General features: G+C 40.2%; 2 protein-coding genes across 2 annotated transcripts; one reads left to right on the top strand and one right to left on the bottom strand.

The window, feature by feature from the left end:
* Positions 1–25,762, top strand: LOC117294731 (aryl hydrocarbon receptor protein 1-like). Its single transcript, XM_033777244.1, has 8 exons — positions 1–88; positions 7,145–7,314; positions 14,659–14,862; positions 15,628–15,744; positions 16,670–16,860; positions 19,629–19,735; positions 21,331–21,472; positions 23,214–25,762. Exons 1-8 carry the CDS (start codon positions 1–3, stop codon positions 24,577–24,579), a joined length of 2,385 nt encoding a protein of 794 aa, XP_033633135.1. The 3' UTR covers positions 24,580–25,762.
* Positions 11,298–12,888, bottom strand: LOC117294808 (AP-5 complex subunit sigma-1-like). The gene has a single exon (XM_033777338.1). The coding sequence runs from the start codon at positions 12,498–12,500 to the stop codon at positions 11,850–11,852; it is 651 nt and encodes a 216-aa protein (XP_033633229.1). The 5' UTR covers positions 12,501–12,888; the 3' UTR covers positions 11,298–11,849.
* Positions 25,763–26,561: the final 799 nt, after the last annotated feature.

The following is a 26,561-nucleotide window of genomic DNA, read 5'->3' on the forward strand; positions in this document are numbered from 1 at the left end:
ATGGCCGGAATTATACCTAAAGCAGGCAATGTGTTTATATCCAGTGTCATTGGCATTAAACTACTGAGAGTATACTCGTCATGGACAGGTGAGTTCTGTCCATCACAGGTTACTCCTCAGGAGCCAGCTCTTTTCAGTACTCGTTTGTACTCCTGTGTGGAGAGAAGCAATTATGGTAAAGTGCCTTACTCGGGGACATAAGTGTTACGGCTGGCCAGGCCGGGGTTCGAACCCTTAAAGTACAGGAGTTGAGTCCACACCTCTAAGCTTCGACATTATAGCATATGGCTATACCAGTCCGAACCAGACGTAAAACAATATTATGCGTCAATATGAACCAATAGAAAAGATAAGAGAATGAAAGGGGGTGCGTTACAGGTTCATAATATACTCAGCACTGATGAAGGAGAAGCACTTGGGACTTAGCATGTACAATGTATACACAGCTCCAGAGTGCTGCGCTAAACAAGAGGGTGACGCTTCAGCCATAATACCCGAACCAGGTGTCAACTATGTTGTATGAGACTAACTGGCGACATGTCGAGTAGTAGATAAACAGCGGGTACAATGCCCTGATGTCGACGGGCCGTCAACTGGTCCGTTATACACCAGTAGCCGGTCCCCCTACCCGTTCACCCCCCGGAACCCACCCGCACCACGATAGGAACAGCTCGCCCAAAACAAACCCTTTTTTCAGTTTTCTTTAAATCCTTTTTTTTTGGGGGGGGGGGCGGGGGATGGCGTTGACGAGCGCTGTTGTTGAGCGGACTTTTCTCCACTAATTAGCTCACTCAATTTGGCGTGATAATTTGTGTTGACCGGCACTTCTATAGTGACTGTTGTCTTTTCTCTATGGTTCAAGCAAGATAAGTCAACATTTTAGACCATGTGAGAGTCGTGACTCTGGCTTTGTCCTTACTCTATACTCTGACTATGGCCCTTTTCGAAACCACGGCTATTCGGCTCAAGCTAGCTTGGCCACGCGGTTGTTTTGAAAACTGCGTGTGTTTTGCGTACGCGCCCAGGGCTTCAGACGCGAGGATGGAGCTTGAAGCCGAATCCAAAGCCGAAGCAGTGGTTTGGAAAAGGGCATATTTTGGGCAGTCAGGTTGGTGTGGTGATGTCTTGCCTTGCCTTCCACATCTTGGACTCCGGTTCGAATCCCACCAGGGACACTATGTGGACTGGGTTTTTAGTCCCTACCTGGCTGCGTGTGTATTCCCTGGAATAGTTCTGGGTTTTCCTTCCACGTCTAAAACTGAAACGTTTTCCTTGTCTTCTCTCCAAATGGTTTATTACTATACTGCAGTGCTTCTTCGCAAAGTAAGGCTTACGGCCAATAATTCTTAAAGTCATTACTCCAAACATGGAGGTAGGAAAAGCCTCCAAACTATCATAATAATTGCATTTTGAATGGGATTTGTCTTCACCGTGGCACGGCCCTGTGTGGTTTTATGGCCGTTGCCAAGTTCGCTTCAGGCTAACGGCTCGGCGTGATATCGCCAAGTGTGTCTATATTGGTGGTATCATAACGGAAGGTATCCAGTTTACGTTGCCCGCGCAGAGGACTCGACAGTGGTAACCGATTTCACCATCTCTTCTGCTGGCGTTCGTTTTATTCCCTATCTGTTACCTTATGTGGTACCCAGTAGTCATACTGCCTCATGTGGTACCCAGTAGTCATACTGTACGGTTTTTACTGTACCCTTTTTCACCTTGCATTTTGCAAAGCCTCAAATGCTATGGAATCAGAAATAGCAATTCAGGGCTCGAAATTAACGCTTGCTCGCAGGACTAAGGCCTGTGATTTTAGCGAAAGGGCAAAGTCACGACCGGCCTGGACCGCTCTCTTGTATTTTTCAGATTTTGAGTGTGACAATTGTTCTTTAATTCTGTGTGGATGAACAGTTGACCCATAAAACAAACAGGGGACATCTGTTCTTAGTGCCTTTACAAATAAAATAAGTTTCTATGAACATTGTGTTTCTCATTTTGATTCTGGTCTCAAAAAATAAACCTGGCATGGTCCAGTACAATTCCAAGTTCGAGCCGTGTTATTTGCAATTGGAATAATTCTGTATGAAAGAAGAGTTACCCAAAAAGCAAAAAGAAATACATTTTCTCTTTTAATGTCTTTTCAATAAACAGTTTGTATGAACAAAAGTGTGGGAAATATTTCTCATATTAATTTTGGTCTTGTAAAAAGAGTTTCTCACAGGTCCAGTAAAATTGTGAGCCATATTATGACCCCTGCCATCCTGTGGATTTTCTCCCTTAACTCGAGCCCGGAATTTGCAACAGTGGAATATGGAACAATTCCAGCGGTGTGATGAAATTTAAACCTCATTGTAAAGCAATTATAGTTTTGATACTGCACTCCATGGCGTGAATCACTCCCCATAATAACGCCGACCCCAAACCCCTCCACAGCAATTCGCTTCTGAAGTGGCATCAAAAAAAGGGTAGGGCAAACTGAATGGCTATCATCCTCCTAATTGGAAACAAACTACAAAGACATTTTGATTGACAAACAAAAAACTATTTTAATTAAACTCTGAATAGCCTACCGAGTGGATCTTCCCAAACTCGTTTCAAGTCCTTTGGACGTTCTTTGATGTCTCTTCTCACTGCCCACTATGAAAGCCCCCATGCAAAGGTGTGAAATTAGGCCATCTTTCCAATTACAATTGCTTCTAAATCTGATGTTATTAAACCCCGAGATAGGATCTGTGACCAAAGGGTTTTTAGTGGGAATCTAACGGGTTGCCGGGAGCGGCCCTTCCCCCGTCACCCGACCGTTGAAATTAATTTCGATACCGCCGAGATACTGGCCTCCACGCACCCGGTCCCGTCAGCATTGGAATGCAACCAATGTGTCTTGACTTCGCCACTATACGATGAATTGTAAACTGGTGTGTTTTGGATACGGAAGAAGATGTGTCCCTCAAGGATATTTAGCGAGAGGGGAGTGGGTATCGGAAAACAATTTCTTCGGGTTTTACTGGCGTGACAGTTTGATTAAACCAAACCTTACGCAGAGAGTTTGATGTAATTTGCAATGGTCTAGTTCCTTAATTTAATTACTTGGGCATTCGCGATAATTTGTATCTAATTGCCAGGGAAAATTGAGGGTTAATGGATTTGGTGCAATAATAGCGGTCTGCTTTAATTTGTGGTTTCGCCCCCCCTTTTTTCCTGCCCAAATGCGGCTGTCTTGATCTTTATTGTTTTTAGTGCTAACTGTCAAGACCCGGTGTCGTCGGTAGTCAGGACATGGTGTCGTCAGTAGGGGGCGAGACCGAATCCGAGACCCCGGGGTTCGTGCAGGAGGAAACAAATCACCGATTGATATTCGTATGATTGGCAATAAGCTTCAGCAGGGTGGTAATGACTTAACGTTTCGATCAGCATGCTCTGGTCGTATTCAGCATTCTCCTGAAGACGATCAGAACATATATACTCAGCACCTTGAGTTCCTTGTTTGGTAGATACGTGCGCTATATAAGACTTCGATATTATTATTATTATTATTATATATCTACTGATTGCAACGTTGTGTCGTTCCTGTTCTTTTCAGAACCAAACTCAACAGAGATATTTACATGGTGTTACCGCAAACCTCTCTAAGTTGAACTTCCATCATGCAAAGATGAAATCCTACGCTGATTGTTTTATCAGTTTTTTTCTTGGTTGGTTTGGATAGTGATGTTTTGTCATTATAAGATTTTGTTTAATGCGCTGTGTTTTCAAATCTGTGCTTTTTAGGTTTTGTATGCAATTACAAACAAACACCCTTGTCACACGAAGTTGTGTGCGTTTAGATGGTTAATTTCGAGACCTCAAGTTCTAAATATGAGGTCTCGAAATCAAATTCATGGAAAATTACTTCTTTCTCGAAACTATGGCACTTCAGAGGGTGCCGTTTCTCACAATGTTTTATACCATCAACCTCTCCCAATTACTCGTCACAAAGAAAGATTTATGCCAATAATTATTTTGAGTAATTACCAATAGTGTCCACTGCTTTTAACCACAGAATAAGTTTATCATCTATACCAAAGCCACTCCCCCAACACCGACCACAAAGAAAAACGTAAAAAGTAAAAAACAAGTTCTTCAAACAAAATTTCGGCAATCAAAATAAATCAACACGAAATACCAGCAGAAGAACTGTGATGGTATATTCCGGTTCCATGTTGACTGGAGTATTTAATTTTTAGTGTTGACAGTCCTTCGCGATATTTAAATTTGGAGGCATCGGTAAAAGTTCAAGGGCCCCTTTTTAATGTATTTGTATTTGTTCATCTATGTTTGTTCTAGTCAAAAAAATATATATAAATGGGTGGGTAATGCAGTGTTGATCGTTGTCACATGACACACTATGGTGAGAGAGGTGTGACCGCTCACCACAAAAAATAAATAAATAGATAAATAAAATCACTTTATGAAGTCTTTAAAATGCAGTGGACACTATTGGTTATTATTCAAAATAATTGTTGGCATAAAAACTTGTTTGTTAATCAATGGAGAGCTGTTGATAGTGTAAAACATTGTAAGAAATGGCTCGCTCTGAAGTAACTTAGTTTTCGAGAAAGAATTAATTTTCCACAAAATTAGATTTTGAGACCTCAGAATTAGATTTTGTGGCCCCGAAATCAACCATCTTTAATGCACACAACTTCGTGTGACAAGGGTGTTTTTTCTTTCATTATTATCTCGCAACTTCGACGACCAATTGAACTCAAATTTTCACAGGTTTGTTATTTTATGCATATGTTGAGATATATGTTGAGATACACCAAGTGAGACGACTGGTCTTTGACAATAGTGTCCCGTACCTTTAAGGTTTAATCTAAAAAGTTCCAGGTTAGAATTTACCCGTGGTCCCGGACTCATTTCTGGGTCAGTATGACCCGGAATGTGATATCAAAATGACCCGGAAACTGTCACACTGACGCACAATCCGAGTTTAAAGAATTTGGCGGTAAGCAGAGCCATGAAATTGGGCCCTGGTCGCCCAGCCCAACTGTTCCCCGTGACCCATTGATAGTTGCAGACTCCGCTGAGAGCCTCTGATGCACCCTCGATTCGCACTCGTCATTAGCGGTCTTTTTTTGTCATACCCATCCAAAAATACAATATTAATCTATTTGCTTAAAAAATGGGCAGGTATGCCTGCAACTTCATGCTGAAATAGTTACTTATAAGTTTGTAATTTTGTATTAACACAGGCATATTATTCGTCTTCTTGCAAATTAAAAATATCCGCCGTCATGGACAACATTGGATGTTGTAGTACGTTTCTCGCCCTATGGGTACAACAAAATGTGGTTATTCGTTACTTTGACGCTCGGGACTCGGGGAGGGGGGGGGGGGGTCAGAGTGGGTAGGTGCTCCGTCGCTTTTGATGGACTTTCTGGGTTTTATTTCACTTGTTTTATATATTTGTTTATCCTGGATACGGAGCCTCCGCCTAAAACAGGTTGTGCATAGGAATATTATTAGACGGGCATGGTATTTTAAAGTATACACAAATTTGTAATGATTACTGTTTTCGCTGTAAAACAATTTTGATTTGATATTGACCAGCATGGCAGCTTATCATAGGTAAAAAATAGGTCGGGTAATACATTTCTTTTAAAACTTTCCATCATGGATTTAAGAAATTGATCGATCGGTTTTTTGAACATTGAATTTGAAGCAGAATACATTGTTTGTATATCAGGCTTAATGTTTGCCTTTTACCTATATCACCAACCACTTAAAAGCATAAAACACTCTGTATAAGGTTGGATACCTCGCAAACATGAAACAAAAACCAGCAAATTCAACAATAAAGATCCCTTCATTTAAAAAAAAGATATACCTCACCGGGAGTAGAATTCTTCATCCATCGCTCAAAATATCACTTTACATTATGATGTTACGAAAAATGATATACGGTGAGATTCTCATTCTCTACGTACGGATTAATTAGCTAGGGTCCAAGTTGGTAATTTTGCTGTACAATGCAAGCCCAGCCAGACAGACAGGCGACGCTATGATAGGCAAATACACCCACCGGCTGAACTGCAAACAGTACCAACATAAAACGCAATACGTCTTGGCAAATAAGACCCGTGCCAGGACCGCGAACAAATAGAGTGGAGAACCGTGTACTGTAGGGGTCATTCTTAGTGTAGAGTGAATGAAAACATTCAGTCTCTGTTATTTTTGAGTGGGAAATATATACAACAATTTCCCCCAATTCCATTACAGTCGAGGATATTGCCTAACTTAATTAAGACAAAATGATTGTGTATCTAAAAAGCTATACTAGAGTTTGGTTGTACGATCTAAGTCTTGTCCCCCGCACACTCTGCTAGTGACAGCATCAATACAATAAAAGAGTGCCCGGTTAATTTACCCCCATTTTCCGTCAAAATTATACAGAAGGAAATCAAAATGGCTGTGTTTCAAACCAGCGGCTAGGGATATGGCTATACAACGACAACGTTGACGAATACGGCCTATAGCGATCCGGCCGTATAGCCGAAGCCGTGAATTCGGACGTCCGTCTCGGTAACGGCGTCCGAAACAACGACTGCGACTTCGGCAGCTCGGATTTGGCCAGATTGCTGAAGAGCAAGTTATGGGTCCATTTGGGCATAATGGAAATTATTTGTTTGTACACCAACACGATAAAGATAACGCCATTAAAGTCTTAAAAATTAGTGCCTTTATTTATTAAATTGGCATCATACCGCACTTTGTGATGTTGTCCATGGTGACAGCACAGACAAAGCGATACAAATAAGAATCGTTAAAGGCAGGTCTTTCCTTTTTGTAGTTCTCATAAACCTCGACCAGTATCTTCACTTGGTGTCTCCCATACCTATTGGATAGGCTTATATGAAATAACAAACTGCGAAAAAATACCTCTTTCTCTTAAACACAACATTCAATTTAAACGGGGTTGTGTCTAACAATGTTTTGTAATAATATCACTCTCCAGTGCTCAGATGGTCATTAATTTGTGGAGTCCATTGCCAGTTCAGCGGACAAGCAGAGCCATGGAATTGGGTCCATGAATCAGTTGAAGATGACGGGATGTGAAATTTCAAAAGCTGTTCTCCAAAAAAATGTCAAATTTGTCTTTATACAGTTGCAGGTTTTTCTGCCGTATCTCAAGGTCATGACTCGGACCTGCACTGCCAACAGACGTCTTCGGGAAGAGACACTCGCAAACCTATCGCCGCAAAGAGGGAGCATTTAACGGCAGACGCAGCCTGCAAAGAGTTCTGTAACCGCTCGGAAGTCCAGCTGGCATTGGAGGTAAAAAATAATTATAACCTCTGTCATTTGGTGGCTGCTCTATGTTCCGACACCTATGTTCCGAAACTCCTGATGATTAACATCCATTTAGGGTTTGTTTGTTTGTTTGTTTTGTTTGTTTGTTTTTTATTTCCAAATATCACAATAAATAATCATACAACATACAAGAAAAAAAGAACAAAGGGTGATGAGAGGGGGCACCAGGAAAAAGCCTAGGCGTATACAGAGCCTGGGGTGGATTTCACAAAGGTAGTCCTAACTTAGGACTAGTCTTAGGCAATGCTAAGAGATGGGACTGGTCCTAAGTTAGGACCAGTAACTCATCCTAACTTAGGACTGGTCCTATCTCTTAGCATTGCCTAGGACTAGTCCTAAGTTAGGACTACCTTTGTGAAATCCACCTGGCAAGGACCCTATAATAATATAAACTAAATTGTTAGGGTTGGGGTTGGGGGTTAAAGACACTGGACACAATTGGTAATTGTCAAAGACCAGTCTTCTTACTTGGTGTATCTCAACATACGCACAAAATAACAAACCTGAAGTTTGAGCTCGATTGGTCGTCGAAGTTGCGAGATAATAACGGAGGAAAAAACACCCTTGTCGCACAAGTTGTGTGCTTTCAGATGCTTGAATTCGAATATTATTTTAGTGAGAAATTACTTCTTTCTCAAACTACGTTACTTCACAGTGAGCCGTTTGCTTACAATTACTTTGGGTAATTACCAATAGTGTCCAGCGCCTTTATAGTAGGCTAAAAGAACATACACAAGGGGTTGCCAGAACACATGGGTGTCGTTCGAAACGTAGTTCTTATATAATGATCTCATAATAATTTTATAATGATTTGGCTGTTTTTTCCTTCTTTTTTACATGATTTTTTGTGAAAATGAATGTTAGTCAACACTCGCCATGGTAGTAGATGTTCGTGTGCTGCGGTGGTGTAATCAGACATGTGGAAAATGGGGGGGGGGGGGGGGGGGGGGTGCAAAGACATGGAGGGGCAAGCGGAGCAAATACAATGTGTGGGGGGGGGGGTTGCGATCAAAAACATTTTGGGAGGGGCTTTTGATGAAGTGGAACCATCTGGGTTTTTTACGTCATTTTTTATTTTTTGGCGGCGGCAAGGAGGGGGTTGGAATTAATGGCATTCAAGTTTTGTGTGTGCCATCATTTTTTTTACTGCATCCAAACCGAGGCTGAAAAGTCAGGTCCCTGTTATTGATAATGACAATGCATTCACTATTGCTATTGCAAGCCAGGGAACAAGAGCTACAGGTTCATCCCATAAAGTACATACTGTGTATCCGTACGGAATGAATCACCCATAGCCATCAATACTAGTTAATATTGGTAGAAAAATACACATCGCTGATGGGACCTCTATCATACAATAGAAAAACATCTAGGAGTCTCATGTAGCACAAAATGATAGATAGATCATGCGTCCAGACATGCAAACCCTAAATAACACTATGACTAGGTACAAAATAAGCTTATATATAGCGGTTTTGGCTTACAATGTCAAAGACGGTATCGGAGTGACTTTTCGTTTGTTTTTCGCCTATTGCTTTCTTTGACCAATACATAATCCACTACTTCTTTTTTTGAGCGACAGAGACGTTCAGTTTCAAAAATGATATTAGCCCCGTGGAATACGATGAAGCCCTATGTTATTTGAGACCAGGTATACGCCAAGATTTATTTTGCAATCTATCTCTTCGGCTTTATACCCCGACTTTGGATTTTGTACAATGTTCAATCATAATCAACACGTACCCGTTCGGGACCTGTTGTATTTTACATTATTAGGCTAATGTTAAAACGCTAAGCTTACCTATTGGACGAGTTGTCCAAAATCGACAGTAATTTTTTAAAGAGCTAATTCGTTTTTAATCATAACCATATATATAACACAGACATGATTTGGTTGTTGTTGTTAAACAAGTTTTTCTTGTTAAAGTGTCTAAATTGTTTGTATTATTATTTTTAAACAAAAGTTTTGTTGTGTGTTTTGTAAACAACAAAAAATACTATGTAAACATAGGAAACGTTGAAAAATATCTCCCCAAATCATGACCTATTCTTCGACCTTTTTGGTGGCGAGTGGGAAGTATAGGTTAGATCTTGCAGCCGTTTTCGCCCGCTGAGGATTGTACAAGCCGTTAAGTTATCGGACGCTTGCTCTGAAGCCTTTCTCAAATTCAAATGTTAAGGTGGGAAATAACCTCTTTCTCAAAATTAACTATTACTTTAAAGCTGAGTGTTTCTAACAATGTTTTGTAATATCAATAGCCTTCGAGTGACTTCTAAACCAACTACGTTTTTATTGTCATTAATTTTATGAGTATAGTTACCAAAAGTACATTCCCTTTATGGTCCCACACCATATACTTCAAATTTTACTGATGCTCTTTGTTGTTCGTTCAAAATGTACTATCCAAATCAACACACTCTCAAAATGGTGCAGCACAACCGAATTAAGGCAATCAGTAAAATGATAGCAAGAGAAACATAGGAAGCGAAACTGTGGAGTTTGTCGTACTTTTCTCTCTCTCTCTCTCTCTCTCGAAATCAGGTGCGGAACGGAGCAGAACATTGTGTTTTTCAGGTTACCGAATGGTTGAAATTAGGTCTGTGTTTCATAGAAAAAGAAACCAGAAATTGCTTGAGTGTCGCGGCAGTGCCGAATTAGTATTACCACTTAATTGAATTACACATAGTGGCTATATTTTAGGTCCATAGGTTAGACTAATGTCTACCGGGCCGGGAGGGGAAAAAACCTAGACTGAATGAGAGAAATGAAAATTGACAGTCGCTCTGCAAAGCTAATTTGTACATTGCACTGAAATGTGTTTGTTTAGTTGGAATATATACCCGTGATTACTCGTTAGTCGAAAACTGAACGGCAACGCACTTGTGTGAAAATTGTTACCGCTCGGTTTGTTGTTGTTAAATCAACGGGTTGTTGAATTAAGCTCGTAATTATTAATGATCAAACTGAAGAGATTTAGGAAAACACTTTTAGGTACAAGTTTTTTTTCTCTTCAATAATTGTTCTTCAAGCGGTAAAAAAAAATGTCCGTTTATTGTATAGTCAGAGTGTAGGGCTGTGTTAATTTGAGGCAATTTTGGCGACGGAAAAATGCACTTAGAATGGCACGATGTAATGCACAAAATATTGACACTTTTATAACTGTTGACATTTTAAATAATCAGTTTAGCTTCTCTACCACCCCTTTAAACAAAATGGTACATTCCTCTCTGTAGTATGCTGATACTTTTGTAAGGTGCAATACATACTTGCCATCCCAGCCTCGGTTTCGTAACATTGGTTGAACGAAACTAGAACCAACGTGGATCTTATTGTTGACACTCCCCTACCCCCAATTATCAAATTCTCCCTCCCCTAAAATCAAACCCCAAATCAACAAACCAAATAACTTTAAAATAATGTAGACTAACAGCACAGCACAAACTCACTGATTATCATTTCAAAGTATATTTATTTATGAACAAATTAATACTGATCACTTCATACTTATTTATATTTTCTTCTGGAAAAACAACAATCTTTAGACGAGTTGTTTTGGCTCAAACTACAATTATTGTCGATGTATTTTTGTTTTAAATTTAACATTGCTTCTTCTTTATAACATAGCAAATCCCTGCTCAAAATCTCTCCCAACATTTTAAAATTAACTTGCATCTCGATTGTTTAATTATATTTTCCGATCATACACTGAAGAGCTGTTTTAGCACAACAAATTGCTGAGCACAAAACAATTAATGCTTACCAGAAAAAGGTTACCAGCCAAAACAACATCATGTAAAATAAGTGACTGGTACCCTGCTTACTTATGCTTGGAGGAATATTTTCTGCATCAATTTCTGCTTAAGCATCTCTAATGAATTTGAGCACAGGGCCCAATGTCATAGAGCTGCTTTTTAGTCAAAAACAATTTTCTGCTAAGCAAAAAATGAGTAGGATACCAGGTCACAGATGGTACATGTGGAATGGTATTTTAGCTGGTAAACGTTTCTGGTAAGCATTGTTGGGCTTTTAGCTGATTTGTGCGCTTAACTATCTCTTTGAAACTGGATCCAGGTCACCCACAATTGGGCCCAGGTTACCCAGAAACACATGTTAAATTCAACAATATTTTGTCAAATTCCAGCGCTTTCAATCAAACACTTTGTCATCCTTTGCTAGCTTTAAATACGGACTTCAACTAAATAACAATTTTAGTCTCCAAGTGAAAAATCCATACTTAAAACTTGTTTCAAACACGGACTTGTTTTGCTAAGCTAATTATTCCTTAGCTAATAAATTTCTTAAGCAGCACCATCAAAAATTAACAAGTTTTCATTGATAATAAGGCTGCTCAATAGAACTGCTTTTAAGAATTGTATATGAAGCAAAGTATTCAATTGTTTTTCTTCATATGCCCTGTATAGAGTGTGATTCTATGGGACGATAGGTGCAGAATTCCCCGGTAGGAGCACCTAGAAATTTGACAATGTTTGATCACTGTTCACTTCCCACGAAGCAAATTGTCCATGTCTCTTTCAATCTGTTTAGTAACGGCATGGTTCATGAACAACAAACGTCCACTTGGTAGGAATTGATGAACTATAACGGCCACACGGTCCCCTTTAGTCAGCAGTTCGGCTGGCTGAGTTAAAACTTGCACATGCTCCTGCAGGTATCTCGCTAACAGTTTGAGGGCGCCCTCTGCTAGCAGTCGGTTTTCATTTTTCTCACAGATCAACGCCAAGCCAACAGAACCTAGTCCTAGCCATACTGTGATTTTTTCGCCTTGGAACGGGTCGCCTCCTTTCAGACGAAACATGCCGTGTTCGAATTGGCTGGGGTCATCTAGAAGTCCGGAGAAACTGGTATCCTGCTCTGCATGGTCCCCACCGTGCACCGCTTTTCTGAATGAATACTCGGACTGGACTTGGCGAGCCACTAGCGCTAGTTGCTCCTTCCTGACTGTTCGCATGTCGTTCAATTGTTGTTGTGAGAGTGTCACTGATGCAGGACTTGATCCAGTTTGGTCCTCCATGTTTGCAAGACAATAGTCTGGTGTACCATCACTGCCGAATACACTGGAGTATAAGACTCGGCACATCCCTGCTCCGGCAGATAGGTTTAGAGTGTGAATTATAAATGCATAAACCATCTTGAAAGTAAACTGATAAAAACCTCTGCTTCATGTAACAAACAATGGTACATGAGTACTGTCAATGATGTACCAGTTAAATCTAGTCCTCTAGGTCAAAGGTCACTCTTGGTGCCACGAAACTTTATGTGGCCGACTATTTTCGTCTGATTCGTGTTGGTGATGGTACTGTACTTGTTGGTTGTTTGTGGTTTGTTGGTGTGTTCATGAAGCATAATTCGTAGCGAGTTCGGGCTCTATTCGGCCTTTTAATTCTCCCCAATTGACATTGAGTACTTACAGCTTCAGTCCTGGTTATTTGAATGTAGCTGAGTTTCTGAACTATCTCCAAGGTTTAAATGAACGAACACACACACACACAATCAATCAAAACAACTTTGAGAGATAAACTTCCGTGTTTACCAGATTTCCACGCTTGAGGGCGCTCTTTCAAAACACAAGAAGTCTGTTCTCGAAATACTGTGTGTTGTGTGGTTGGTGGTGAAACTTTTGTGACGGGGTGCTGAAAACAACGGCAATACAACTCTACTGTTCATTACACGAGGTAGTTAGGTAAATGGGAGGAATCATGTCAATGTGATTGTGTGTGAAATAATTTGTTTGCTTGTGTGTAATTGTCACATATCACATGTACAAATGTCGTTACAATTTGTAACTTGTTTAGACTTAGTTAGAATTTAATTGCATGGATCATTAAGTACACGCAGGGTGGAGGTAGTGCGGTACAGTACAGTACAGTACAGTGTCACAGCCCTGGTAATGGTAGGATGTCAGTCTATTTCTAGTTTTCTACACCTAGCTCCATGGTGTATTGGTCAGTGCCACTGCATGCAACAGAGGATAACTTTTCTACCTAGCTCCATGGTGTATTGGTCAGTGCCACTGCATGCAACAGAGGATAACTTTTCTACCTAGCTCCATGGTGTATTGGTCAGTGCCACTGCATGCAACAGAGGAGTCCAATCTGGGCTAAGTGTCGCTGTGCTTGATGAATTACAAAATTACATGCATTTCAAAGATCATGACATATTTTATCTGTATTAAAAATAAATCCCGTTGTGGCATCTAATGGGAGACTTTCTGGGACGATAGAGGGCAGCAGACTTACCAGGTAAATCCATTGTTCTCAGAATTATGCGCATGTTCAGAACTACGTAAACAATGGAAATTTACCCGGTATGTCTGCTGCCGCCTAGCGTTGGAAAGTCTCCTATTGCCCACATGCTCGTTTTGATTTGAAAATAAAGTTAAGTTAAATAACAGTAACACTGTTGATGAATTGATAAAACCAGTCGAGTTGGCATAAGTGGCATCTTTCCTCGCCTTCCACCTTGGCCCCACTTGTGTGGCCAAGGCTAGCTGAATCCTAAGGATTCAGCTAGAGCTTTGGCCATACAAGTGGGGCTACTTCCCCCTCTAAGACCCTGGTTCGAATCCTGCTGGGTGCACTTTGTGGGTTGTTTTTTTCAGTCTCTACCTGACTGCATGGGTTTTCCCTGTGAATAGTTCTCTGGGGTTTTCCTTTCACATCTAAAACTGAAACATCCTTCCCCGTCTTCTCCCCATTGGGTTTTTGGCTAGTAAGTTATTGGCTAGTGTACACAGTGATAACTAGTTTGCTTTTATAAGTAGTCCTTGGCTTTATGACCAGAATAAATTAAATAAAATGAAATGAAACTAGTGAAAATATCCTGCAATATTCTGTTTCATGTCACTGTTATTTGTTTTGTGTTCTTATTGCTTGTTTAACGACCCTGGCTTCAGCAGTGAGCACAGTAATAACTGCTGGCAGATAAATTCATTTTGGTCCGCAAAAAACAGGCAACAATCTCACACATAAAAATGAAACCAATTCTGTTTCCTGCAGAGTGTCTACAGTACAACAAGACAGCAATGACAATACCCTGGTTCATAAACCATACTGCAATTTCTACATTTGTTATATTGTCTCCTTTGTCGCTACTGCAATTTGTTTTTATAATGGTCGTTAAGTAGCTGTGTTTTTCTGAGTTGTCAGTTTTAAGGACCTCACTTATGTACATTTAAGCCTGTATATATAAATTGTAGCTTTCTCCAGAAGACGATCAGAGCATATTGATCGCGTTTTAAATCCTACTTATTTTATCTTATCTTATATATTTCTTTCTTTACCTTTCAGTCCCTAGATGGATTCCTGCTGGTCGTCACATCCGACGGTACGATTCTGTACTCGACTGAAAACATCTCCAGTCACCTTGGGTTCCACCAGGTGGATTTGGTTCATCGGTGTCTCTATGGCATCATTCATCCCGACGATCATCATGAACTCAAAGTGGTACTCGAGCAGACGTTGGTACCCACTAGCTGCCACTCACACTCACAGGTGAGTTAGGCTTTTGCTCGGCCCCAGCGGTCAGTCTATCCAGGACCGCTGGGATGGGCTAATCGCTTGCACAGGTTCTTGTTCAGGAAGTATGTCATGTATACGTCATTTCAGTGCATAGAAATATGGTGTAGTGTGAGTGTGATGCATGATGGGACTGCGCATTATTAAACCAATGACAGTGCATGATACGTTTGCCCATGCCAGCGCGGGACGAGCGAAAGTTAGGCTAGGCCTGGCATATCACTCTTGAGGGGGCATATCAATTTGCCCTGGTAAGGGCCACTTCTATGTGGATAATGTCAATTTGTATTTGATCTTTGCAAAGGGCACCGTAGCAAAAGCACAGGGCACCATCAGCTAATGTGTGAATTTTGCTTGTAACCTAATCACTCTTGTGATTTCTTATTGAAATCTTTACTTAAATTCTGAAGTTTTATTGTTGATGAACATATGTATTTTAATTGGAAACTATTGGTAGGTGGGGCAGATTAAGGAGAAAACAAGGTTCAAAGTCGCTCAAGATTAAAGTAAATTAATAAGTTCATCTTTTTTCATGAGAGAAGGCAAAATAGGTAAGTTAAACTTTCCAAAAAATGTTCATTCCCTAGAAATATTCTTGATATGAAACTTGTTGTTGTTTTAAGTTGAAAGACTAAAGTAATTAGTTATTTCTTGCTTCTGAGATTAGGCAAGTTCAACTTTTCCATAAATGTTCATTCCTAGAAATGTTCTTGATCCAAAACTTTTTTTTCTTCTCTTCAGCTTGATATGGCATATGGAGTCAACTGTGGAGTGGATGAGCAGGGTACCAGTGACTCCAGTAAGGTGTCATTCCTGTGTAGGATGAAATGTTTCAATGGGACCAGCACAGGGTTTGTGGTGAGTTCAATTTAGGCCTTGTTTTACCCGGGCCAAATTATATGGCTCTGCTTTCCTCAAAATTCTGCGCTTGCGATCACCATTCTTCAAGCGCCAAGTTTATGAGCTAGCTGTGTAAGTGAAGAATGCCTGTTAGCGTGGACTACACACATGCACAAGCAGAAATTCCCTGTTTAACCTGTGAAGTACGCTTTATATAAAAAATGGACTTCTCTGCTTCCACGCCGATTCTTTGCTTACATGAAATTGTGCCCCCATTTAATCGTACCATATTTTCAGTTCAGTTCAGCTTCAGTTCAACAACTTATTTCCAATTCCTCAATCAATATAAGTACAATGTTAGCAAAGGGAGACACAAAATGCAGGAAATTGGGGGCACAGGTTGTGTTAGGGAGTGCCCATTCAAAGGGCATTGTGTTAATTTTTTTGCGAAACATGTACGTTACCAGGAAATATCATTCATCCCCGCCTGTCACCTCTGTGGAACCCAGCTTGAATCCTGGCACCACAGCCGTGCAGGTGGATCGAGTTTTCAGTCCCTCCCTGATTGCATTTGGTTTTCCTAGTCTGGGTTTTCCTGTGCTAAATAAGAACAAGTTCTTATTAGTATAGGGCCTAATCCAACTTGAGTAATGCCTGTATATTGTTTGCACAGGATTTGGGAAAGTACTGAGTATACAGTGCTTAGCACACATCAGTGTGTCCTATATCCTAGATGCAAACTTAACATCACATTCATGAATAGTATTCTAATATGGAAAGGTTTGCGGTAACACCGTAATGACTATCTGTAATGAGTTGGGGTGGTTCTGAAAGGAACCAAAGGTTTCAACTCGACGTTTCGATCAGTATGCTCTGATCGTCCTCCGGAGAAAGCTGGAATAGTATTGTGACTTATTCTGCTTGCTCACATCCTCTCTTGTAGAAAATGCACTGCTGTGGTACGATGCGTTCGTTTCCCGGTGCCATCAAGTCGAGTCGTACATCGTGTCAGGTTCTATTCCTAGCCTTCAGACCCTTTGCATCTCTTGCACAAGATACCGACATTGAGTTCAAGCAGAACATCTTCTGGAGCAAACATGAAATGGATCTTAGAGTCAAGCTTCTAGACACAAGGTGAGGCAGGATGTTCCTGAACAGTTTGAGAATTGTTTTCTAATTTCTAATTTTTATTTTTTTAATGAATTTATCATATGAACCTCTCTGTCAACCTCTCCCTATTACTCGTCACCAAGTAAGGTTTTAAGCCAATACTTTTTTTGAGTAATTACCAATAGTGTCCACTGCCTTTAATATCAAATACATACAATTTGTCTTAATTCTGAATAGTTGTAATGTATTTACATTGTACATTCTGTTAGTGTGAAATAAATAATGTCAAGACGGTATGAGTCAAATAAAATGACATCCATAAAACTGTAGATAATTTAGTACAGTAAATGGTCATAGTATCTCAGGACTGAGCGGTTTATTTAAAGCCATTGGACACTTTCAGAACAGAAAAAAACTAATAAGTTCACAGATTTACAAATAACCTACATGGTTTACAGAAGGTAATGGTGAAAGACTTCTCTTAAAATATTATTCCATGAAATGCTTTAGTTTTTGAGAAAACATTAAAACAATATCAATTCTCGATATCGATAATAACAGGTTTATTTTAAACACATGTCATGACACGGCGAAACGGGCGTAAACAAGGGTGGGTTTTCCCGTTATTTTCTCCTGACTCCGATGACCGATTGAGCCTAAATTTTCACAGGTTTGTTATTTTATATAATAGTTGTGATACACGAAGTGTGGGCCTTTGGAAAGTACTGTCTACTTAAAGTGTCCAATGGCTTTAAAGTTACCTTTGTGATAGTTCAAGTTGTGACAAAAGAAAGTTCAGGAAGTTAACCTTGAACTTGAGCCTTGACTGTTTTCAAAACATGTTTACAATTTCTTTAAACAAATTTTAATTTACAGCTTAAAATACATGGCCTTTACACATAGTTAAGTCGGGCTACTGCTATGATTAAAAGATATAATAATTATACACGCATTTGTTTTCTGCTCAAATCTTCCATATACATGTAGTACATCCAAATATCATGCACAAACATCCCCAGGTTGACTGGATGACGTTAACCAATATTTTTCCAGATCTACTTTTCCTCGAGGGATTGAGCAGCAAACACGAACCATCAAAAGTATCCCCCTATAGGGCCGTCAGTGTTTTCTTTCACAATTTAATAATTTCTTCTCATTTTGATCATGATGTAATTGTTGTCACACTTTCCGTCTTTCCATTCTGTCATGAGACTCGAAGTAAAACAGCCATACCTGTTTTCAGCGAGATTGTTTCAGAAGGAATAAAGGACGTGATTCTATGAAATCACAATTGGATTTATGGCCTGTTTTGATTTGAACTCGTGAAGTTGATACCCTGGGGGGGGGGTTTTGGCTTCTCTCGGAACCGCCCCCCCCTTTCTTGTCAATCATCCATAATCTGCTAGGATTTTATTAATTGCTCTGTAGATTATGGTATAGCTCAAACACTTGACCCCAAAGATAAGCCAGACTAACTTCAATGGCTGCAATCTCTCGGCCCGAGTGCTCACTTTGTTGTCGACTCCTCGTAGCAATTGACAAAATATAAAATTGTCATCATCATTGTCCGCTGATTGACACTGGAGATACGTTTAAAAAAAAATTGTTTTTATAAAGTTTCCTTTGAATTATTATTTTTTATGTAAAGTGCCCATGAGTGGTCTTGACGCTGTTATTTTTTAAATTTATTATTGACACTGCATTTTAAAATGTAACCACCTGCTGTTGTTATTGATGGAATTGTACAGCATGGATACCTTTAGATTCGTATTCAACCATTATTCTTTCCAATTTTCTTTTCAATTTTGAATGTGCTTTGAATTTTAGAATGTTTTATCTTAAAGGGAAGGTACACGTTTGGTAGTTACTCAAAACAAATATAAACTTAAAAACTGACTTGGTAACGAGCATTGGAGAGCTGTTGATAGTATAAAACATTGTGGGAAACAACTCCCTCTGAAGTAACGTAGTTTTTGAGAAAGAGTTAATTTCTCACTAGAATAATAAAAGACTTCTCGCTAGAAGTCTTTTATTCCGAGGTGAAAGCACACACATTCGTCCAAAACAAGGGTGTTTTTTCTTTCATCATGTTCTCGCAACTTCGATGACCGATTGAGCCCAAATTTTCACATGCTTGTTATTGTTTTTGCTTATGATGGGATACACCAAGTGAGAACACTGGTCTTTGACAAGTCCCAAACATGTACCTTCCCTTTAACTTTAATTTAGACTTGGCCTAGAGAAAGTATTTATCATTACTTAGTTATCGTTATTTGGGTTTTGTTTGCGTTCTTTTAGGGTTTAACTCTTGTAATTGACCATACTTTTGACAACATGAGGGTACTCTCAATATTACAGTCTTGATTTGGCTGCCTGTATGTTATTTTCTTTAATGTTGTTTCACAGAGGCCCCTAGTTCCTCTTATTTTTCAGACATAAACGTCATGTATTAACTTAGGCAAGTCATACGAAACAATTTTAGAACAGTATTGTGTTTAATCCCCAGTTTCGTTACTACTCTTTTGTATTAGATGTTAAATTTGCTTCTCAATTGGACAAAGAATATAGTTTCAATCAATCAATCAGAGGGAATTATATACATGTAGCGGCAAAATCAAGCAAAGTTGTTCCAAGGCGCTCAGAGATTTGTGTTTTACCAACAAACTGATAGTTACTGCTCTTTGTTTCCTCAAGTAAAAATGCGGTTTTAAAAAACTATCCTGAAGATAAACAAGTCCACTTCTTTGTGTTCCAAACATCTGTGAATCATTCTTTGTTCTTTTTATTTACAGAGCAAATGACATTCTAGGATTTGACCCGAGTGAACTGGAAGGAAGGTCTCTTTATGAGCTGATTCACCCCAACGACCTCGCTGCGATGTACACCTGCCACAAAACATGTAAGTTGTGTCTATATTTACAAAATATCTCAATAATATTTGTTTGTTGGTTTAGATTGTAGAGTATTGGTACTAGAGTGTCATTGCTGAGTGGTATGAGAGCACCGAATTCAAGTTCTGGTGGTTAAGTCATCGGAGTGTGGATTCAAGTCCTGGTCACGACGCTGGTGTCCTTGGGCAAGACACTTACCAATTTGCTTCTCTTCACCTAGGTGTATAAATGGGTACCTGCGAGGGTGGAGGTTGATATTGTGTATGAAAATGCCTGTGGAGTGCCATGGCAGCTTGGGGCTGTATACATGTAGACCCCAGGGAGCTGAGAAGGCCTAAAGGGAATGTTATTGGCCCAATGACCAAGGCCCAATTTCATACAGCTGCTAAGCACCAAAAAAATGCTTAGCATGAAATTTCTGCCTCAATAAAAACAGGATTACCAACTAAATTTCCACATGATTTTCAGGATGAGCAAACAACAGCTGAATACCAGTAACGAGCAATATGCAAGAATTGGAAATTTGGTTGGTAATCCTTTTTTTATCAAGGAAGAAATTTCATGATAAGCAATTTTTTGTGCTTAGCAGCTCTATGAAATTGGGCCAGGGCACTAATGTAAAGAGCATTGATACCGTTATTGTGAAATGCGCTATATAAGAATTTGTTGTTTTATTATTCTAGTCATTGTGAAACCAGCAGTTAGCTTGGTGGGATTCGAACCTACAACTTTGTGATTGGAAGTCCTGCGGTCTAATCACTGAACCATTACCTTTTTGGCAAATACCCATTATACAAGCACTAACTGTTGAATGAGGTTACCTCTATGCTTCGTTTTTGGAAGGCCAAGGGCACCATGGCATTTTCTTCTTGGTAAGAAGAAAATTGCAAATTCGTACTGGAGGATTTCAAGGGCACCAAGGCAATGACCAGGGGACACGAAGGCAATCGCCTCCGTTGCCTCTGTGAAGTATCAGGCTTGGAGGTACATGCGGGTCTAGCTAGCAATAAAACTTGACGCTAGCTAGACCAGCTTCACCTCATTCCCATGCCTGTTGTGCGCGTAACAAAATTATTTGCGACACGGTCTATAGTGGACCACATTTGTGTAAAATGTTTTAAAAGCATCATTTTCTGTTTAAGAAGCTCTGTGATATTTGGCCCAGTAAATCAAGCCAACACTCCAATGATTCAGCCATCAGAACTCAAATCCGATGCACAATTCACTCGGCCACAATTTTTTTGATTTTTTTTTGGGGGGGGGGGGATACTGATTTTAAATTTCTGTGTTTTCCTTGTGGTTTATTACTTGAAATTTCAGAACTAATACAAGTATATTAATTTTGGTTTTTACTCGTATACCGAGTCCTGTGAAAAAATATCACAGGAATGTTACTCGGGTGGGATTCAAATCCATGACTCTTGCAATTCTAGAGCAGTGTCTTACCAACTAGACTACCGAGGTTGCCCGGCAGCTAGAGGCAGTTTGAATCCTATGTTTTGGCAGCGGGTACCGCAACGATAATAAGAGATGTTAAATTTGTGTCCAATTTCCAAGCATAATTTTTAACTGATCGATATTTCTTTCCATTCTCTTCCTCCAGTGATGGACACAGATGAGAACCACACCCTGTATTTCCGTCTGATAAAGAAGGATTTATCCTGGGTTTGGCTTCACACGAGGGCAAAGGTCATGGTGAAAAACTCACGCAAGAACTGCATCATATTCACCCACTGCCCAGTCAGGTATGATCAAGTCTTATATTGATTTATCTTCCAGTGTGCGTAAAAAAAAATTGATCTCGGTTGGTCAACAACAATGAAATATATAGGAGTTGAGGCATTGCATGGTGAGGTATCAATATATATTTGGTTTGCGGTAACACCATGTGTGTATCTACTTGCAAGGTAGAGTTTGTTGTTAGAGAACTGTCTTGCTTAATTCTACTACCGCAGAGTAGATGTTCGGGGGTTCGGGAGACTTCTCAGTTCTGAAAAGAACTGTCCTGCTTATTAACTATTACCTGGGCGGATGGTATAGAAAATAGGCTGGGACTACTACTTTAGCTTATAAGATCGTAATTAACTGTACTACCGTGGAGTCAGTTCTTGGGTTGGTCTCAACGTTTCGACTTGCTTGCTCTAGTCATCGTCTGGAGACTGAAGAGGCAAGAGAGAAGTGGGCTTATTTATAGGGGTTCAGAGGATCCAGTGTAGAGTCAATCAATGCTCTGATGAAATAGATAACTTTATACTATGGATGGGAACCCATATCTCACGGTATGAGTTACTGGTTGAGCATACGAAATTGTGCTTACCAGAATAGGGTTCCCAACTCAAATAAAATTGTAAATGCTTGAGCTGAACTGTATCCTGTTTAGTTTTGCCAAGCAGAAAAAATGTTAAGCGATATTTTCTGCTTAAGCAGCTCTATGAAATTGGGGAAAGCACAAAAGTTCACTATGCATAGGAAATGTTCTTTGGATGAGTCTCATAGACGAGGCTTAATTTCATGAATGCTGAAAATCTTTACTTCTAATTTTCAGCTAAGGAAATCGGTCACAGATGATACAACATGCGAAATTGTTTTTTAGGCTGGTTACCTTATTTATTGGTCAATCACTTTTTGCTGTGCTTGGCCACTGCTTAAAGACAGTGGACACTATTGGTAATTGTCAAAGACCTGTCTTCTCAACATATATGCATAAAATAACAAACCTGTGAAAATTTGAGCTCAATCGGTTGTAGAAGTTGCGAGATAATAATGAAAGAAAAAAAAACACACTTGTCACACGAAGTTGTGTGCTTTCTGATGCTTGATTTCGAGACCTCAAGTTCTAAACTTGAGGTCTCGAATTCAAATTCGTGGAAAATTACTTCTTTCTCGAAAACTAACTCACTTCAGAGGGAGCTGTTTCTCACAATGTTTTATACTATCAACCTCTCCCCATTACTGGTAATAAAGAAAGGTTTTGTGATGATAATTATTTTGAGTAATTACCAATAGTGTCCACTGCCTTTAAGCACAAAACAACCCACACTCAATGATTATGCCATCAGGACTTGGGTCCGATGTTCTAGTCTGCTTGGCAAATTTGTGTCATAAGTAGCCTAATTATGTGTACTGAGTTATTTCAGTCAAAACGTTTTGTTAGGGCTTGAAAGTTACATTGGACCACAGGCCCGAGGCATGTGATTTTAGTGTGGGGCCGCTGAACTCACAATGGGACAAGCCAAGTGGTCTTGTGGTTTTCAATTGTGAACAAATGTTGACTGTGATTGTGAATATTATCTTGTTTTTAGTTTCTCTTTCAAGAGTATCGAAGAACACTTTCACAAAAACTCAAGTGAAATAGATCTTCTCTGAGTGCCTGTCCAAATTCAAATTTGAGATGCAATCCCTGCAGTCCTGTAGATTCCCCCCCCCAATATCGAGCCCTTTAACATTTTATTATAACAGATTTATTCTTTGGCTTATTTTGTACAGGGAGACAGACAGTTCATATCTTCAGCAGGAAGCAAGAGCGAGAGCGAGGTACGGTCTCGATGAATACCTCAAGATGCGACACCAGGGCCAGAGTGGTGTAGAAGGAGGAGAGCCATCAACATCTAGTCCCCAACAGACAGACTGTAACCAGACTAAACGACGATGGACAAGTAACGATACATACGTTGTTGCGAGTCAGAGTCCATACAAGCTGAAGGATGATTACTCGGCATCGCTCCACAGTCCCCACGGGGCGTGTCCCTCGAGCTACCACCAATCCTCAGATCGACACTCCCCTGTCTACCCCTCAACCTACGCCCCACATCGTTATCAGAAAGCCACTCAAGGGATCCACAGCACTTTAGAGAAGGTGTCGCACGAGCGTGAAGCGCCCCCGATGAATGTTAACTTCTACGACTATGCGCACACGTCGGAGGACTTTCTACACACTGCACCTCTGCACCCGAATCCCCAGCCACATCCAGCATTGTCGATGTATCAGATGGTCGCCCATCTACCGCCCGAGATGTACGACGTGGACTCGTACCGCAAGCACGCCCTCATGTTCATGGAGAACCCTCATCAAATGACAGGTGGGGGTATGGTGTCGGGTTACCATCATCACTTATCTCAGTATCAACTCCCACTAACCCCACAGACCTCTCCTCAGTCTTTCTACTCTCAGGGGCACTACGCCTCGCACTACCCCGATCACCTCACACCAGGGCACACCTCTGCACCAGAAACACTCTCCCCGCCCCCCTCGCCCACTAGAAGTTTCAAATCAGCAGCATGCATGTACTCAAACAGTTGCACTCAAATGGACGGTTGTAACAAGGGGGCGGACTCTCTCCATCAAGGGGACTGCTGCAAAACCGAGCACTACGCCTCGTACGTAGTCAATGGTGCTATGCAACTGAAACTGCTGGACAGCTTATCCTACCCACGCACCCAGTACCCGAATGGCTATTGTCATGAGTACCCGCATGGGGACCAGTATACCTCAGAGCACAGCTACACTTATGCCAACCAGTACGAGCCAGAAGTTGAACTTAAACCATTCCAAAGAATGGACAGTAGTGTTCCTCATAAAATGACTAGCGCCCTCTGTAGTCCGACATCCTACCCCGAGAGCCCTATGGGCATCAATACACATGACCGTGATATCCTGTGTGATAGAGTATTCCATGACAGGGAAAGATTCTTACCCTGTGCATTAGCCAATACGAGGAATGGTTGTCTGGCTCCCAAGCTACCCCTAACCAACGAAGTCCGAATCATCAGTCCGGTTTCATCGTTACCCCCCATCGGGAGTTTTCTGGACTTTCTAAATGAGGATGCACCTCCAGCTGCAGAAAGCTGCTAAGGAAAAGCAGAGCTTTCTTTGAGGGAAAACAAAGTAGAGGAGAGTGTCATTAAAATACTACTTGGAGCTAAGTTGACCCATCTACCGAAATTCCCCAAATCGTATCAATTTTTTTGGTTCAAAGAGATACAGTTCTTTACCACTAAGGGAGAAATGCACAGTTTAAGGGAAGGTATACATTTAGTAATCGCTAAAAGTAATCAAAACTAACTTGGTTCGAAGAAGTACAGCAGCTTTCAAAAGTATTGAAGCATTTCGAGAATAGTTTCACTTTGAAACCCCCCAAATTTAAATATGAGAAGCGTTACTGTCAGAACCGTCTCTCAGATTGTCTATTCCAATATGGATAATTCTTGCTGCGTGACGCAATGTTCCTGATTTTTGGGCGATATCTCAAAAACGCAATCACCTTTGTTATGAAATTTGCACAGGTTATTTTTATTGTATATCTATAATTGTATAGGATGAAAACAATACAACAGTTTCAAGCAGTCACTCAAAGTTGAACACCGGCTTACCCCGAAAAACCTCAAATAACTCTTGAGGCTTACTTCGAGTACCTCATGTTTAACTTTGCATTCCTCCTAACCTCACCACCTTTCCGGTTACAACCTTGTAACCAACAAACAGGAATTCATTTGTTCAGGTGAATCTCACAAGAACTTTATGTTGTCTTGAAATTAATTGAAACAAAAGTTTAAATTCACTTTCTTTCTTTTTTAAATCCGTGTCAAGGTACTGTCCACATATCTGTTCACATCTGTTTGATATTCAGACGATTATTAGTTGTAATTTTTGATGCACATTTTATGGAAAAGTTTTGTTTTTTTGTACTTTGTGAAAAACTTTATTAAGTGGATATAGTATTTATATGTGTATATATATATGTATGAAATTAAGTATAAGAAAGTGCCAAAGATATAGTTATAATGTGCACGCAGTCAATGTGTGTTTAAGGTACTAAGTTAGAGTTTATTTAATGATGTGTAAATAGTACAGTTTCTTTCAGTTCGAAAGGAACCGGTCATCGAGACAGCCGTTTTATTTTGTTCAGAGAAAAATTGGGCACAAAGTTCTAGTCTTTCCCAAAGTTTGTTTCATGCGGGTACATCATAATTCTTGAATAATTTTGGGTTGAACAAAGAAAACATTTCTATAATAATAATAATAATATTGAAGTCTTATATAGTGCACGTATCTACCAAACAAGGTACTCAAGGCGCTGAGTATATACAAACTTTCAGAAAGACAGGTTATTGAAGTGATGAATTATTTAGCACCTTATAAAGGTTTTTATAAGGGGCTATGGTACATACAGCAGCCTCAGCCAGGAACACCGGGGCGAACCCCTTCTCTTTTCGAAAAGTGCACTGGGTTCTTTTACATATAATAATAATAATATCGAAGTCTTATATAGCGCACGTATCTACCAAACAAGGTACTCAAAGCATATACAAGAGTATATACAAACTTTCAGAAAGATAGGTAATTGCAGTGATGAATTTTGAGACCCAATTATTTAGCACCTTATAAGGGTTTACAAGGTGCTACGGCGCATACAGCAGCCACAGCCAGGAACACCGAGACAAACCCCTTCTCTTTTCGAAAAGTGCACTGGGTTCTTTTACATGCGTTACACAACACATGGGACCAACGTCTTTACGTCCCATCCGAAGGACGAAGCAATGGTTAAGTGTCTTGCTTAAGGACACAAGTGTCATGGCTGGGGATTCGAACCCACACTCTGCTGATCAGAAACACCAGAGTTTGAGTTCGGTGCTCTTAACCGCTTGGCCACGACACATATAATGCGTTACACAACACATTTCTAGAGCAGGAACTTGAACCTGTGATCTTCGGATTAACATGCCTGCACTCCTTTAACTGAGCCATCTAAGTATGTTGGTGGTCTCCCTATTTTGTCAATATCTTTGCTCTTGGGTGCAGAAGCCATTCAATCTGTAACTGCTCTATAGCCAGGG

This window comes from Asterias rubens, chromosome 9, assembly GCF_902459465.1.
Source record: "Asterias rubens chromosome 9, eAstRub1.3, whole genome shotgun sequence".
Classification (NCBI taxonomy): Eukaryota; Metazoa; Echinodermata; class Asteroidea; order Forcipulatida; family Asteriidae; genus Asterias; species Asterias rubens.